At 40.6% G+C, this 16,722-nt stretch overlaps 2 protein-coding genes and 1 long non-coding RNA gene across 3 annotated transcripts; all 3 read right to left on the bottom strand.

The window, feature by feature from the left end:
* Nucleotides 1-1,264: 1,264 nt before the first annotated feature.
* On the bottom strand, nt 1,265-5,255 carry LOC136422822 (uncharacterized). The gene is made up of 3 exons (XR_010753674.1): nt 4,400-5,255; nt 3,615-3,659; nt 1,265-2,157 (listed from the first exon to the last, which is right to left on the bottom strand). It is a non-coding gene; the product is annotated as an uncharacterized lncRNA (long non-coding RNA).
* An 807-nt stretch (nt 5,256-6,062) lies between these two features.
* LOC136423386 (procollagen C-endopeptidase enhancer 2-like) lies at nt 6,063-9,548 on the bottom strand. Its single transcript, XM_066411529.1, has 5 exons — nt 9,476-9,548; nt 8,707-8,928; nt 7,600-7,783; nt 6,872-7,026; nt 6,063-6,193 (listed from the first exon to the last, which is right to left on the bottom strand). Exons 1-5 carry the CDS (start codon nt 9,546-9,548, stop codon nt 6,078-6,080), a joined length of 750 nt encoding a protein of 249 aa, XP_066267626.1. The 3' UTR covers nt 6,063-6,077.
* Nucleotides 9,549-11,343: 1,795 nt separating this feature from the next.
* On the bottom strand, nt 11,344-15,914 carry LOC136422801 (zinc finger and BTB domain-containing protein 17-like). The gene is made up of 6 exons (XM_066410685.1): nt 15,786-15,914; nt 14,030-15,398; nt 13,717-13,822; nt 13,180-13,281; nt 12,726-12,817; nt 11,344-12,228 (listed from the first exon to the last, which is right to left on the bottom strand). The coding sequence occupies exons 1-6, from the start codon at nt 15,895-15,897 to the stop codon at nt 12,015-12,017; spliced, it is 1,995 nt and encodes a 664-aa protein (XP_066266782.1). The 5' UTR covers nt 15,898-15,914; the 3' UTR covers nt 11,344-12,014.
* Nucleotides 15,915-16,722: the final 808 nt, after the last annotated feature.

Genomic DNA, 16,722 nt, shown 5'->3' with positions numbered 1-16,722 from the left:
CATGTGACACCCTGTAATTACCGGTATTTTACATATATGGTTATAATTACTGTTTGCATGGTCATAACGCCGAGAAATTTGACACACTGTTAGCGCTTCTTGGTCTGAATAAAATGACTGTACAAAAGTTTTCATGTGACAAATTTTTGGGGTAAGAAATCGATATTTTGGTTAAAAAATGACATGCTAACTTTATGTGCCCGAGCCCAGGTGGGGAAAGCAGTTTGAGTCTTGTTATTTTACAGGGTGTAAGGTAAACTCTTACAGATTAAATTTGTCCGCGGCCTTTTTGACCCTTTTGAAGGTATCGCATGTATTTTGGGGCAAAAACGTAAAAAACTGGGATTTTTTTCGTATTTTCTGTGAACTATTGAATCTGTTAACATTATCTTGATGATTACGAAAAAAAGCCTCGGATAGTTTGAAAGAGAAAGATGTGTCACGTATGAACTTAGTTCTTGTTTTAACAGTATTGTTAATTTGAGCTGGGCTTGAGCCCGTAAAGGTGACTATGCGATCCGTCTAAAGCGCCGTATTAAACATGACGTAATGGGGGTACGGCTCACTCAGCATTGACCAATCAGAGAACGTTACCATTGGTTACAAAATGGCGGACGCCGGCAGAACTTTTGTAAATCGTCGCTTTTCATTTCTTTTAAAGCCTCTTCCTGTGTTCCTGCAGTCAGAAAATTAACAGAAACAACGTTTTCGGATAGCTTATGCTTGACACATATGTATCTTACTTGATAGTCGTACAAAACTGTAAATACAGAGTTTCAGAAGACATTCATCGTCTCGTTCAGAGCCTCTGTTGCCAAAGTTTGGGATGCTAACGTACATCGCAAGTGAAAGAAACGAGAGCTGAAAAGCAAAGGGGGAAAGGTATGCTCTGAGCAAATGTGCATAAGGCACAGAGGCGCATTATGTGCGAAAACAGATGTGACAAACTTCCTGTCTACGGAAGGTTACAAGAAACGACAAGAGCGGCACATGGGGCAGTATTTCGAATCGCGTGAAAAGGGACAGTTTGTTCAGAGATGTAACGTTAGTGCATTAGAGAAGTGCAAGATAAAATAGGGCCGAGGGAGCCTAAACAACATGCACCATGCTGGATGCACCTTTTATTTGATCGAGATGAAATGTTGGACCATGTGAAGTCATTGCCATGTGGTAGTAAGGTAATTCAATACCGATCCCTGCAGTATCTGTTCTTACGATAGGCTGCAGGTTGCGCCGTGCACTAGTGGGATGATTCAGCTGTCATGTGTTACCCAGTTCAATGCTCCTGTTTGAAGTGATTTACACTGTTGATGTTTGGTTACAACAGTAAAAGTTTATTTTACAAAACAGTTATTCTGCATGTGCTCATTCACAATGTTGTGATCAACAATGTAATATTGGATCATCAAGTGCAAAACAAACCTCCACAAAATCTAACAGAAGTGTATCATTATTCAACATGTTCCATGCACACAATATACACCTCATGTACATGTATTCAACATGATTGAATGAGTGAGTCCCTAATTGTTAGTGCAGACTGATTCAAGGAACAAAAAACACATTAAACAGGCTAAGTATAGGTTGTTGCCATACTATTTCACAGAGTAGAATATTATAAATGAAGATTGGAAGATCTAAGAATATCAAACTGTACACAAGTAAATTGACATGGATATATTTCTTCACTTCTTTAATTAAACACTGTAACATTGGGTAAATAAAATCACATAATCTAATCTATTCAAGATAATGCTTTGAAATTCAGCTTTAAAGGTGAACGTAAAAATTGATGGCAAAAATGTAAACCAACATAACTTGTCAATATTTTGCATTCCAACAAGCAATTTCAGCTCCATATATAGTACATGCCATTTATTCTGACCTCAGCAAAATTAAGGCATAACTGTATATCATAAATATATTTCATGTCTTTAAATAAATGTTTGTGAATCAGAACATTTAAGGTCACATGGTATCAGAAATAACATGATTAAAGCTGTCCATCAAAGTATGCTTGTATTTCCATTGGGAGTGGTGACATTCTGACCTATCACAGGTCCTTGTCTACAGCCTGAAGAGCTTTACTGTCCTTCCTGCAGAAGAACTTAGATAAGCAGAGTCCTCAGTGCTGTGTTGATATCCTTGAGCAAAGTCCTACATCAAAAGAAAATATTTTGAAGACCTGAGGTCATATGGCAAATATCAATTCATAGGATTCAATACTTGAGATTGCACAATAGCAATTACTGTAAAAACAGGGTGGAAAGAAGATAGATACACATTTGTTGTTTAACTTTAACCAAATACATAAGCCTGTATTGTACCACATCATATTTACTGTAAAGTAATTGTCATTGTGAATTTGTAGAATAAATGAAGTGTCTTCAACATGTGCTCCTTTCATTTCCTTCAAGCATGCAGATACTCTGATTTAAGGATAGATCATGGTGACTGACAGAATTGTCAAATGTCACATACATGTTCCCAGAATGAAGACTTGCTATTCAAGGAGTCATCCAGCTACGATGTATAAGATATACTTAAACTTGGTGGCACGGTGGACTTGTGTTTAGGGTTGTTGAAGCTAGAAGTGTTGTCTTGGAATCCCTGACAGAACCCCAGAATACACCCTTGTTAAAGGCACTTTACAAATATTTCCTCACTGGACTCAGGTGAAAAATGGAAACCTAACATTGGCTAGAAATGTTCTTTGGGTAGGCTGATAAAAGGAAGTCTCATGTATGTTTGAGGAGAGACAAACCTTGACCCCTTTATTGAGAAGAATGGGGGACCAACCCAGTGAGAGTGGAATAAATCAGTCCGGAAATGTAGCTTGTGCTGCAGTTTAGCCAGTATACAAACCTATCTCTTACCTTAATATGTAGTATACATGCACATACACACATATATACATACACAAGCACACAAACACACAATATTTTGTTTCTGCCATTAACTGAAATGTGTAAGTGCTACAATATAACCCACAGTCTCCCTCCATGTAATGAACACCTAAGACAAAAAGGGAATGGAGTATGTCCTTTTTATTTACTTCCTTTAGCTAAGATACAATTAGTCCCTATCTCATAGCTTGCACATCTACACCCTACCTGGCTTTCTGTTCAGACTGTCTACTATTTATGGAACTATTGGGCCATAGCATATCATTACAAAATACCCCATCACAGCAGATACTTCAATTCCTAATAGGAATTCACAATGACTACAACTTCATCCCCTAATAAATTTAAAGCTAAACCCTCCATGATAAATGACAGGAGATAATGTATGGTATTATAAATATGAGAAATAAACAAATATGCCAAATATATACTGCATGCATGGTTGTAATATACAGTACATACATATATGTACAACAGCAACAAGTTACAGAAATGTTCAATAAACATTTGCTCAACATCCATCCCATTTCCTGTCAGCTAGCTTGTAATACTACTAACTTTATATGTGCAGTGAGATTAAACCTAACAAGCTTGCCTTTGACAAGCAAAATGGTGTGGTACATAAAGTAGTTGCTGGTTAAGTTAGACTGTTGTTTACCTATGAGAGGGTCTTAACTATTTAGAAATGGAGGTTTTGACTGTACATACCTTAGCATACCTTAGGACGGCTTGGTGTAGAAGGCTTCGTCTTGCCTATAAGACACCCATACATGCATGTACATGTCATTAGAGTTCATGTCACTTAAATTAAACATGTTTTTGACCTTTTTTGTTCCAAGGGCATATCAGTTCTAGGCTATAGACTATATAGTCAGTCTGTGTGAGTCAGTCTATAAAACTATAGGCTATAGACTATAAAAAACAAACTATAATAAGCATTCAAACATGGAAAAAGATGCATCTAACTTCTTTTGGAGTTTGTCAAAATCTGTTCAGGGAGAATTGCAAGTGTACATTTCATGTCAAAGACAATACATGTATGTAGCATCAATATCTAGGAAGATGACTACTGTTCCACCTTAGGACAGTTATAACTCCTTGCAAGGCATATGCCTTTTTGCTTTATCTATTCCCATTTCGTAGATAAATACTTTTTCATTGATAAGGCACATTGGCTGAGAGTTATATGTACAGTACAGTTATGTGGACAGTTATGTGTACAGTACAGTACAGAAATAGACGTCAAACAAGGACAACAACAACAACAGTGCTACATAGCCCCAGCCTGTAGGCTCTGTAGTACTGTTGTTGTTGATGTCCTTGTTTGACGTCTATAATCTCTATTTCTGTACTGTACTATACACAAAACTATCCACATAACTGCACAGTGTACTGTACACATAACTCTCAGCCAATGTTATGTTTCAAACTAAATTGCAAGCCAGAGTTGTTATATGCAGAACCAATAAATAAACATTTTGATTGCTACTCACAATTTCAAAGCCGCCCTATTGAGAGTGTTGGAAAACATTGTTGACACTGTCCTGGTGGTGGGTTCCTTGTCTGCATGCATTCCGTCAAGATATGCCGTTCAAGAATCACCCGGGCCGTATCCGAGTCGTGCCCGAGAACAAATATTTACCTTCAAGATTACATTCAGCTCAATATTACCCACATTACACTGCTCCCCTGGAGCCATATCCCACAGTTCACTTCTCCTGTGTACTGCACTGATACTGATTACGTCTTTACTGATGTCCCGAAATATAGTGCAATAAATGTTAAGATGTCGATGGGAGAAAGTACTTAAGGAATCTTGTGCACTTTCGATAACATATGTTGGGATATCGAAGTTGCAATTTGCATGTGTGAGTCGGTCGCAACCCAGACAAGCCCACACACAATTTATCAAATCGGAAAGTTATGAACAACTTACTTCGACTAAAAATGCCCTGTCTCCTTGTAATCTGTGATCAATGACTTGAAGATGTTAGACTTCATTGACCAAATAAAAATGATCGGCTCGATCCCCCGGCCACATGGCCGGAAAACAACAAAGTGGTAAGCCACCATGCTGCACGTACAGCTGTAACCTTTGCCCTCGCTGCGACTGAACCACATTCGTGGTTATGACGTACCAGTTGGTATTAGTATTACGTTTAGATGATAACAACGCCAATAGAAGACGTATAAAAACGTATTAAATAGTTTTTCAAGTGCCAAAAATGACGTGAAGTTCTTTTTTTACTGAAATACATAATATTCGATGTACCCCCCCAAACCGCTTCGTAATGGAACGGTCCGAACTGTGTTCCAGCGTTTCCTTCGAGTGTCACAAGCCGTAATTGACCTGAGAGACCGGCCGTGGAATGACTCTGACGTGAACCATATTGAGGATGCTAATGATAGTTTTTAAGATATCACAAAGAAAACAACTCAGAATCAGCTGGCCACCTTTTTTGCCAAACAGATGTCAGTAAACCTTGAACATCAATTTTAAGTTAGAATGACATTCATGCATTGTGATTGGTTATATAGTTATAACTGAACAGGGTCTGCAGTTGTCCTCTAAGACGGGGTACTTGGTTGGTCGGATCCACTCTCTGCAGAAGCGCCGCCGTCTGGCAGAGGCTGGATACTGCAGGGAAATGTAGAACATGCACTAAAGTTTTAAGAACAAAAAAGCAACAGGTGCCGTATATTGTATGACCTAGTCACCAACAGCCTGTTTTTTGAACCAAAAACGAAGGTCATATAGAATGAATTTGGTGCATAAACGCTAGCCTCTACCAGGCTCCACAATTCGCTGGAAAAATCGTAGAAATCGACCAAGATTACATGAATATGTCAAAGGTCGCAGGCTGTACTCCCGGCCGGCTAACTCCTCTGGCTGTGACATGTTATCTATTTGGCCAATTTCTACTATTTTTCCAACGACGTCCTATGGAGCCTTGTAGAACTTACATGAAGGTATTAAGACGCCTCAAATATCATGACAACTGCATATTTTTTAAGAATATAAAACACCATGAGTGGTGTTTACTAGTGGTCTCCTCTACACTAGAAGCAAAGTGAAACCAGCTACTTTAACCTATTATACTTAAAGCAACTGATAATTAAGACGTCATAATTTAATTCCTAATATGAAGAAACAGATACAGGAAGTTCATCTCACCTGTAAAACAGCTTAAAGCCTGTCTCTTCTTTGTTTTCGTCGCTGACGAAATGTAAGGTGACGTCAGAATAAGAGGCAATTTCCGCCGGAAGATCGCTCCCACAATGCCGCCCTGTTTTGACACATGCCATGCATATAAGTTACACTTTACGTATACAATATAAAGAATTATATGAATACACTTACAAACGTCTAAGAAAAAGCCATATACACGGCAGCATCCAAAATTGCCATGCAATACCTTCAAGGAAGAAAGTACGTAAAAAATAGCAGACACGTTCATATGACAAGGATTGTGATTGACTGTGATTCTACTCAAATACTAGTGCTGGATATGTATTGATAATCTCCAAGCAGATCCACACCGGGCGCGAAAATCGTATATGCCGGGCTGATGAACCCTCTCTGGCTGACTGGACCTTCTCTGGCTAGCATATACGATTTTCGCGTCCGGTGTGGATCTGCTTGGAGATTAATGTATTGATAAATTGGGCCTGGCTTCCATTTTCGAAGCAGAGGAAGACGAAAAGTCGCACTTTTTTCTATAATTTATGGCTTCTGTGATTTTAAGAGGAAAAAGGCTATCTGTTCGTCCGTTAAGGTTGGAAAGTTGGGGTATATGTAGATTGTGGTGACTTCTTTTAACAGCTCGGTTCTTTCGTCGTGGTGAAATGAACAATTGGAAACAAAATGTTTTTCGTCTTCCGCCACTGTAGATCTACAGTATTTCCAAATTATTTTGCGCGTTCTTTTAATATAAAGCTATGCATCATCTGTGATTCTTACGTACTTGGCGTTTCGTCACCGATGATAATCTCCACGTAGTCGTATTGACACGAAGACCCGGTCTCCAGAACGAAATCCCGAAAGCTGGCCACGATCTGCCCTCCCTGTGCCGCGATGGTCCACGTGCAGTCCTGGGAACTGGGGTAGTCTAACGGATAGCTGGGAAAGAATTGAACAACTGACAAAACGTCTTGGTGGTTGATACATATTCAGAAACTCCGCAACGCTGACGATGCCTCTGTTGCATATAGTCCAATATAAGATTCTAAACGGCAAATAAGCCTGATCAATTCGCGCCTCCTAGCGGCCCCTATATTAATCGATCCTACAGAACGCCGCAAAATTGACTCCAGACCAACGACGAATGTGCACATGAGTTCTGTTTCTGTCAGTGTTTTGATGTCTCATGTTCATGCAAGTTATGGTGACGCTTTTTGAGTGGTAGATAGCTCTTGTGCTCAGGATGCAACTTTCATTTGGGTCCTCTATTGGCTTTCTTTGGAACTGCACTGGACGTTTCATGATCAGTTGTAGACTTTGAAACAGAATAAGTTGAGAATGGATGAATGAATTTTCTAGGTTTTTGACCTGTAGGTAACTTTGATGAAGACCAACTTAATGGTATGTTAATTATGAAAATAAGGACTTGTTTATTCAATTTGGTGATTTCATTCCGATTTCATAACGTCAAATGACGAAAAATCCTCTGATATTGAAGAACGGGTACGGTACCTTGGAGAAGTTATCTCTCCGTACGGACTATTCATGACTCCACCGCAAGGCGGCGCTGTTCCCCGCAGGGACCACTGCAGCCGGAACCCTCGCCTTGAGATGTGGGCGTCCGACACCATGCGGACCCGGGCGGTCCTGCTCCCGAACGTTAACGTGCCCGGACTGTCCTCTCCACACCATCTTCCTACGGAAAAAATATTAACCCAAATCATGAATCCATTCTTTCTCCAACCTATCTAATGATAGGCAAAGTCATGCAAAGTATTATCGCCCTTAACAAAGTTTATTGGGCCCCGCTAACGAACGCGTTTGGTATACTAGCTTTAGTGCATGTATAAGTAAGGCCTTAAAGTTTATACATGCGTTTTTGAGTCGACTTGGAGTCGACTCAGGACTGTGCAAGGAGAACTCTAGGCCACTCAAGTAGCGTTTTCTAGAAGGTAAACTCCACTTGAGCAGCCCAAAGCTCCTCACACACAGCCCCAAGTTGCCTCCGTAAACTTGTGTGTAAATTTCACCGGGCAGTGAGAATTGCTCCACCTGGTGTTTTCCCGCTGTCTCAAAAATATTTGCGCGAGCAAAGCTAAGGCGTGTATCAAACGTTTACTTTGTGGGTTGACATATCTCAGAAACATTGAGGAAGTAGAACACACACGAAGGTATTTATCGACTTTTGGCCTTTCCTTATCATTTTCATACACCGCATATTTTCCGGTAACCGTTGTTATACAAAATGTATTATTATGCAACCTACAAACAATATATAAACTTCTCGAAAATAACAAGCTATTTGCCACCAAAGAACCAATACCAAGCATGTCCAGGTCAAAAGATACAAAAAACAGAAGTTCTGCTGCAGTACCAAGGTCACATACCAGGGGGCCCAAATTTGACATTAACCTTCGTCTTCCCAACACCTACCCACATACTAAATATCATCACAATCCACTAAGAGGTTCTTCAGTTATGCTGACTACAAAAATCCGGAAACACAAACAGACACACACACACACACACACACAGACACACACACAGACAGACAAGCCAAAGACCATACCTCCATTTTTCATGGAGATAACAAGAAAATCAGTGCTGAAGTGTTCTTACCAACCAACACGTCACCCTGCAGGACCTCTACGTAGTCATAGTTACACTGGGAGGACAACAGTCCGAACGGTCTCTCCAGTTGGAAGTCTGTGAACGTGAGAGTCAGGCGACCCCCGCGGGATGGTAGCGTCCATGTGCAGTCTAGGTTGCCTGGGTAGGACACAGGGTATCCTGGGGACGAGATGGCCCCCTCTACACCTGTTACTGTCCCACCGCAATCACCTGCAAGGAGATGAAGGTACAAAAAATGAAACTTAAAAAAAAAAAAAAAAAACTGAAGGAAAAGAAACATTATGAAAGCGGTTTTGGTGAATATTTCATCTTCGAGAAGATGTTTAATAGGAAGGTAATGTAGGGTTTCCCAACTTCGGACGTTAATTTTTGAGAAGTTACAGGTTTGCCGAACTTAGGGGACCCGCCGTTAGTCTTGTTTTTCTGACACACAGTCCTTCTTGGTGGTCAGAAAGCCAGGATAATTTTAGAAAATCCTACCATCTTCTCCTAAACTTATTGGATAAAAACAAGTGGTACGGCTGCGAGTAGGAGGAATCGAGTTTAAAACGTCAATGATATCACGCTCTGGACTATCCGTAGTTGACGTTAAGGTCAACATTTGGTACTCCGTCCTCAAATCTTTTAGAGCCAAAACTTAAATATGAAAGTTGAGTGCTATAAAATAGCTCAGGAAAGTCACAAACTTCTAAGGAACCGAATGTCTAATAAACAATTTTGAAAAACGTATGAAGCGTCTTGAAAAAAATGTACCCACCCTGAGATCGTGACAGTTGAGCGAGTGCTGCACAGCTCAACTGGAGGAAGATACAAACTTTCATCCACATCATCTTGGAAATTATTAAAACGTCTATGTAATGGTAGCTATAGATGCTGGGTCGTCTGTAGTTACAAGAATGGGCTGCCCACTGACAAGGCTTGGCTTTATACCATCAACACAATACAATTTGTATGGGATGTTTTGAGGAGGATCCAGGTGAAAATGATATGTGTAAACAAACTGATGCACCAAGGACATACATAAGGACATGTTAATTCATTAGTTTACGCATGTTGCTTTGTTTGTCGATTCATTAGCTCTCAGACTGTTTACAAAAATCACCAAGGAAACATGGTTTGTTTGCGTTTGTTTCTACTAAATGTTGACTGTTCATAGGTACATAAGGTAATGGCAGTCCCATAGCCTTTTTGACACCATAGGGACAGTGGGTTGTTATCCACTGTGTCTAGGGTACGGTATTGGAAGGTGGAACCCAACCCTCTCCTTCCACCGCCTTTTACCTCCCCAACCAAAGTCTGGTACCCATTTTTACACCTGGGTGGGGTGAGGCAAGTCATGTAAAGAGTCTTTCCCAGGGACACAACATCGATTGCATGTCAGGGAGACTCGAACCCAGGACTTCTGGGTTCTTGGCCAAACACCCTAACCGTTAAACCAACACACCGCCACTAGGTACATACATGTATGAGAACTGGGTATTAGTATACAAATATTGTTCAGAGATCCACAACATAATAACACTGTGACGGAGGTATGACGTAGGACAGAAGTATGACGTACACTTTATTAAAGTGATATCAAGTGCAGGTGAGTAGTATAAATTGACAAGCAGACCAATATTTGTGAGGAGGTAAATGTGAAGGTAGGAAGTGCTAGTTTATATCTAACCTTAAAAGCATTCAAATAAACTTAAAGGGCACTTTCTATTAAACAGAAAAATATAAAATGTCTTGAAAAATGGGCAAGATAAATATGCAAAAAGGAAGATGGTCTAAATATTATGGCCATATATACAATTTTAGACTTCAAGGTAATAAATAATGTTGAATGTGCATTTCTCAATTACTTTCTTATCATTATGTCAGTTTCACGTCGCTTACGTATGCTTTACTCCAAGTATCAATATACATTAACTGTATACTTAAGATATGATGTATTGTACACTCAGTGCATTGCATGTGTTCAACAAATATTTTAGGTTGCTTGCTGTGCAACAATAATAGTATACAATTGCTAATGTTACTTGTCTTAAGTTATATGGTGCAACTTTTATTCTAACTGTGCCATACAATATACTGCTAAACAATATCATCTGTATCTGTACCTGTGTAACTGCCCTTCGGCATAACACACAAGCTTCGCAGGCACGCAGCGTGGCAGCAGCTGGTTATATTACACTGAACAACCTGTCATACCTAACCTTTTTGAATATACACGTTCTGTCCAGCTGCAAGTGTTGCTTAAAGCTTCTAGAGGGGAAACCCTCACTGTACTTGGTAGCATCGAGTTACAGTTCTCTCTCTATCCAATTTAACGTCTTTTGTTCCCCATCATCTGGGGGTTAGACGTGCTTGCACATTGATGGGGAAGCCCCAGAACTCCTCATCAAGTGCAAGTCCTTTTTTGTAGCAAGAGTTTTTACGGCTGGATGCCCTTCCTAACGCCAACCCAAACCCTACTGCTGGGCTTAGGACATGGGAAATGTGTGTTAAGTGCCTTTCCCAAGGGCACAACGTCTGGGTGCATGTCCGGACATGTCTGGGTACTCCACTGGGGATTCAACCTGGGTCTTATTGGTTCATAGCCGGATGCTCTGTCACTGTGCTACACAGACGCCACAGTTCCAGGATGGAAACTTGCTTGTTGGGGCAGACAAAAATTTCACCCCGTCCATCTCAAAATCTGAACTTCACGACACGAGATTGATGAAAATGTATCTTCGTAAGCTTAAAATGATGAAGCTAATAACTGAACTTCAAAACATGGGCTCCCAAACAATGAGTGGGACGGAAACAAATTTAAAGCTGGACACAGCCCTGGTCTACAGTTTAAAGGAAAGCTACACAAAAAATTGAAAATCCTTCTATTCTATGCTTAATATATTCCAAAGTCAAATTCTTACTTCAAGTTGTTTCACATAAGTCCGTCATAGTTCTGGGATTTTCCACAGTTTGCAACTTATGCCGTGCTGACGCCTTCTCACCTGATAATTGAATTATATGGCGTCAGTGTTTCAAATTTTTTACCTGATGATTGAATTTTAGAACACTGACGTCATATAATACAATCATCAGGTGAAAAATTTGAAACACTGACATCATATAATTCAATTATCAGGTGAGAAGGCGTCAGCACGGCATGAGTTGCAAACTGTGGAAAATCCCAGAACTATGACGGACTTATGTGAAACAACTTGAAGTAAGAATTTGACTTTGGAATGTATTAAGCATGGAATAGAAGGATTTTCAATTTTTTTGTGTAGCGTTCCTTTAACTTGCACTATGAAGTTCTGCGGCTACATGTCCATATGTGTCCTGAGGCCCCTGGTGTTGTGCTGTGCCTTGTGCCTGGTGAACTGGTCCTGTTGTGAGAAGGCCTTGAGACAGATGTGACACAGGTAAGGGTGCTCCTCAGCATGTTTGGGCATGTGCAGCTTCAGGCCCTCACGTCGAGTGAACTTCTTCATACACAGGTTACACTGGTAACTCTTTACTCCGGTGTGGATCAATCTGGAGTAGAAGAAGGATCGGTCAATTAATCAAACTACCAATCAATTAATTCTTCATACATAGGTCACACTGGTAACTCTAATGTGAATCAGTCTGAAGGATTGGCCAATCATCCACCCAACCCACCAACCCACCAACCAACCAACCAACCAACCCACAGTGGCAGTTTTTAGTGGTAGGCAAGCAGAGGACAAAAGAAGCATTTTTGCAGTGGTTTTAAGTCAGGGGTTACTGCAAAAACCGTGAATATTAAACCATAATGAACTTAAAATGGATTTACAGTATTTAGAATTAGATGGACAAATCAATACAAGTAGTAGTAATTCTAAAAACTGAAAGGTATGCACTACCTATTTAAATGCATTGTCTAAATGCTGTACAACTGTTATTTCTTGTGTTTGTGTGTGTTGTTAGGTTGTACATGTAATAGTTAATGTGTTCAAGGACTACAAGAAGAGCACCAGTTGCTAATCCAAACAAAGTAATATGTTGCGTACCTGTGTCTGTTGAGGTGTGACTTGTTGCGGAAACTCTTGCCGCAGCTCTGACAGTGGTATGGACGCTCCCCCGTGTGGGTTCTTTCATGGGCCTAGAACAAACATTCCCATTTACTTCATTACATCTACAGCAATGTGAAAGCATACACAAGTATCCTATTACCAGAACACATACTTCAAGACACAAGTTTCCAAGTAGACTCTATGTATCTACAATGTACACAATGGCCAGTCACAAAAACAATTCTTCGTGGCATGCACTACTGTTTGAATTTAAAGTCAGAAAATCTGATAAATCTAAAGCCTTGTATTCCAACCTGTTACTTAATTTAGTGTACAGTTTTAGATGATAATCGAAAGGACATGCTACACTTATTGTAAAGATATTTTCCCTTTATATCTGTGATGCTTTTATAAACGTTATCTAGACAATGTATCATATATTTGAACTCACATATAGACTGCTGAGCTGGCTGCAGCGCTTCCCACAGAACTGGCAGCTGAACCGTCCTTTGTGGGTCACCATATGATTACTCAGCTTCAGAACATCATCAAACTACAAGAGAAGCACAAAGATAAACATAGCATAAGGATGATTTGTTTAGTACAAAAAGATACAAACAGTTGAAGTTCCAGAGGAAGCCACTAAGGCACCGAAATTTGTTTTAAATCTTCACCCACAAAGTCTGCCAAATGACAGTTACTCAAGCAACTGGATAAAAATCTGATTAACTGTCATTTGGCATATCTTATTACCTGAATGTCTAACCTTCATCACCCTACAAATTACATTTACTAAATTATATCCAGAGCTATTAACCTTCAGCACACTAAAGTAGCCGCTTGGCACCCCATTTTCTATTGGTTACAGAGTTAGGCAGCAGGGAGAAGATTAATAACTGTTGGAGATATAATTTTCAAAACAAATAAAAAATTCACAGACCAACAGCACTGAGAACATGAATAGAAAGAACACAGGTGAATACTGTACCTGAGCTCCACAGGTGTCACACAGGTACAACTTGGGACAGTGGCTGTGCACCTGCAGCAGGTGTTGCTTCAGGTGACCAATCATGTTAAACTGGCTCTTACAAATGCTAATGAGAAAAAAAAGAAACATCAGAAAAAAGGACATCAAGAAGACATTACTTCTAGCATGTGTTTTGTGCTGAATTTGCTGACACTGTGTTATCAACATCAGTGGCATATGATAACTTTTACGGTTTTACCTATGAAATTTACCTATGAAATTTGCATATGAAATTTGCATACTTAAAGCAGAAGTTTATCAAGAACCTGTTTACCTGCATGTGACTCTCTTTTCCCTGTAAGGCTGGAGGGTCTTGTTGGGGTTTGGAGCCATCATTCGGCTTGCCATTGGTGAGGACGTCATGGTACTAAGAACCCCCTCTAGACCCATACTGGCCACCATCTCTGGACTGTGAAACCAGGCATCTCTCCCCACACTCGGTGGTGCTACCATGCTTGTGGCGTTCGCAGAATGAACCGATAAAAGATCCCGTATCACAGAAGACCCGCTGCTACTTGGTTCTTGGTTCGTCAGAAGATTTCTCAGGTTACTGCTCTCCCCTGTCTCAAATCCTTGTGGAAAATAAGGACTTGAGGTGGAATCTTCCTTGTCTTGAAACTCTAAGAAAGAGTTCCTTGCTTGCTGTTGCAGGGTGGCCATTTGGTCCATGACATCATGAGGCTCTGTCCCGGTGTCCTGTGCGGCGCTGTTCTCTGTCCCGGCGTTCCCAGCGGCTCCTCTCTCTGATTGGTCAGGCCAGAGGTTTCCAACGGTATGCAAGCTTATAGGGTACACCACAGAGCCAATGAAGTTGGGATCCGATCTGTTACTTCTGTGCAAATCGTCCTCAAGCGATCCTCCGTCATCATTAAAGTGGTGTTCTAAATCCGAGGACTCGCTTGACAAGATCCCACTGTTACTGACTGTGTTACGCTGACTTGTAGCTGCTTGTGCGCACGTGGGCTGATGATCCTCATCACTCTGTTCCATCTTCACGGTGATAGTCGGCTCTTGGGTGGCGGCACTGTCTCTCGGAGACTGCGGCACGCTCTGTTTGTCTGCTGACGATTGGTTGGAATGTGGTCGAGAATAGTCACTTTCATCTGTGGACCTGGGTTCTTCGTTGATCTGTGCTCTATCACCCTCACTGACATTCAAGTCCCCATTTGGGCTAACCCTAGAGTTATCATCATTTCTTTCCCCTCCCATGCTCTCTTCTGATGAAATAGTCCCTGGTGCTTCATATGTATTGAGCAAAGGGCTGCCAGCATGGGGAGGGCTGAAATTACTCGTAACCTCAGCCTCCGACCCTCGTCCGTTTCCCCCCGTAGGCTCCCTAAACTTGATCTCCACGTTAGACCGCATGAACGACGTACAGTCAGCCATCAGCTTGTGCATCTGCAGGTAGCTCGCGGCTGAGAGGATGTCGAATACATTACTGGAGGTGAGTCTGATCCTAGAGGTGTATGCGAACTCCAGGATGGGTTCGAACCCCTTTAAGGTGAGCTCGTTAAGGCTGATGATGCTGGGCTGTGCAGAGTTGGTCAGGGTGAGTCTAGGAGATTGGAGCTGGTCAACAAACTTGCTGTAGAACCACTGGCTACAGCCGGCAAGTACAGCCTTGTGGGCAGGGAAGTGCTTGTCTGGAGGAAAACGTTGAAAAAGATATTGCTTAAATTCAAATAAGATACACAAAGATCTAAAATGTGATCACCTGTTTATTCATCTCAGCTTCGTCATAATATTAATAATAAACAGGACATAAGTAACAGGATGAATCCATTTTCTGGCCTTTGTCCAAAATAGAATCATAACATACAAAGGGACAACATATAATTATCAATAATACTTTTGTATATTGTAGAACAGAAGAATATGATGCTTTCAAGAAGTTAATATGTTCATAACAAAATCCTTGTCCATAACCAATGAAGTAAAACCATCCAAAACAAAAGTAATGTTTAAACTTTAACAAAGCTCAACAAACATTACGGAAGTGTAGACAACACTGTAAGTTAGCAAAAATCTACCTTGTATGTGAAGCACCACATCACACAGGTGGAGCTTCTTACGCATGGAGTTCAAATTCACAAGTAGGAGGGACGCATGGTCGGACACCGTATGCAAATGCACCGACGACATTGTGGGGCTTCCAGGCTTCAACTGCAGGTTAAAAAAAAACAATACAAACAACTTGAAAAACGTACAATTTTGTATATTAAATACTACATGCTGGTTAAAGCATTTTGATCCCTGCTGTACAAAAACTGTAATCTCTAAGCAGATCTAACAGTGGCAAAGACCTCAGAGGCTAGAAAATTTCTTTTGCTAGTTGGATTAGATCTGCTTGGAGATAATTACAAAAACTGCATTTTCAGATGTCATTCAATTGTTGCATAGAATTACACAAGGTCACACATACATTTAGGTTACCCCGAGCTGTGTTATCCAAGGTTTCCGTTGGTTAGCTTCAAAGGTTGCAAAAGGTTTATTGAGGTTGTGTATGGCCCAAGGCTACAAGCTGCTTGGTTTTCAAGGTTTCAAATGGCCACCTAAGAAGATCGCATGCACTTTAATCCAAGGCCAGTTACCAGGGACATGCAGGGTTACTTTGAGACATACAGATTTATGTACATTGTTGACATTCCTAGATGTATTATCTGTTAGGTAAATCTAAGCATGGATGGCCCAGTATAAAGAAAGAGCTGGTCTTACAGGTTCAGGCTTTGAGCAAAGGTTATAGTCATAAATCAAAATGACAATATGTCAAATGGTGATGTTCAACAGCCACATGCATAATAATAATAGTATATGGCCATGTCAGTATGCATGTACACACATGTATTCATCGGAACAATCAAGTACTAGCTGTAAAAATTCTTCTTTCGTGTTAGATTTTCTTTTCTAGCTCTGACACTCAATCGAGGCCACATTTCGAGGACATGGCCTTCGGAAAGGACACTTGAT

The sequence above is a fragment of the Branchiostoma lanceolatum genome, chromosome 17 (genome assembly GCF_035083965.1).
Source record: "Branchiostoma lanceolatum isolate klBraLanc5 chromosome 17, klBraLanc5.hap2, whole genome shotgun sequence".
Lineage (NCBI taxonomy): Eukaryota > Metazoa > Chordata > Leptocardii > Amphioxiformes > Branchiostomatidae > Branchiostoma > Branchiostoma lanceolatum.
Note: the sequence above shows the minus strand (reverse complement) of the source record. Positions and strands in the feature narration are given on the sequence as shown.

Bases quoted from the DNA above. Each gene is read 5' to 3' on its own strand.
- LOC136423386 (XM_066411529.1), bottom strand. From the start codon at position 9,548: ATGATGTGGATGAAAGTTTGTATCTTCCTCCAGTTGAGCTGTGCAGCA. The intron at 8,929-9,475 runs GTGGGTACATTT...ATCTCCTTGCAG, and splicing joins TCAACTGTCACGATCTCAGG to GTGATTGCGGTGGGACAGTA. The intron at 6,194-6,871 runs GTACGTAAGAAT...GTGTCAAAACAG, and splicing joins CATCGGTGACGAAACGCCAA to GGCGGCATTGTGGGAGCGAT.
- LOC136422801 (XM_066410685.1), bottom strand. From the start codon at position 15,897: ATGTCGTCGGTGCATTTGCATACGGTGTCCGACCATGCGTCCCTCCTA. The intron at 12,818-13,179 runs GTGAGTTCAAAT...TGTTTGTTCTAG, and splicing joins GCCAGCTCAGCAGTCTATAT to GCCCATGAAAGAACCCACAC. The intron at 12,229-12,725 runs GTACGCAACATA...CTTCTACTCCAG, and splicing joins TCACACCTCAACAGACACAG to ATTGATCCACACCGGAGTAA.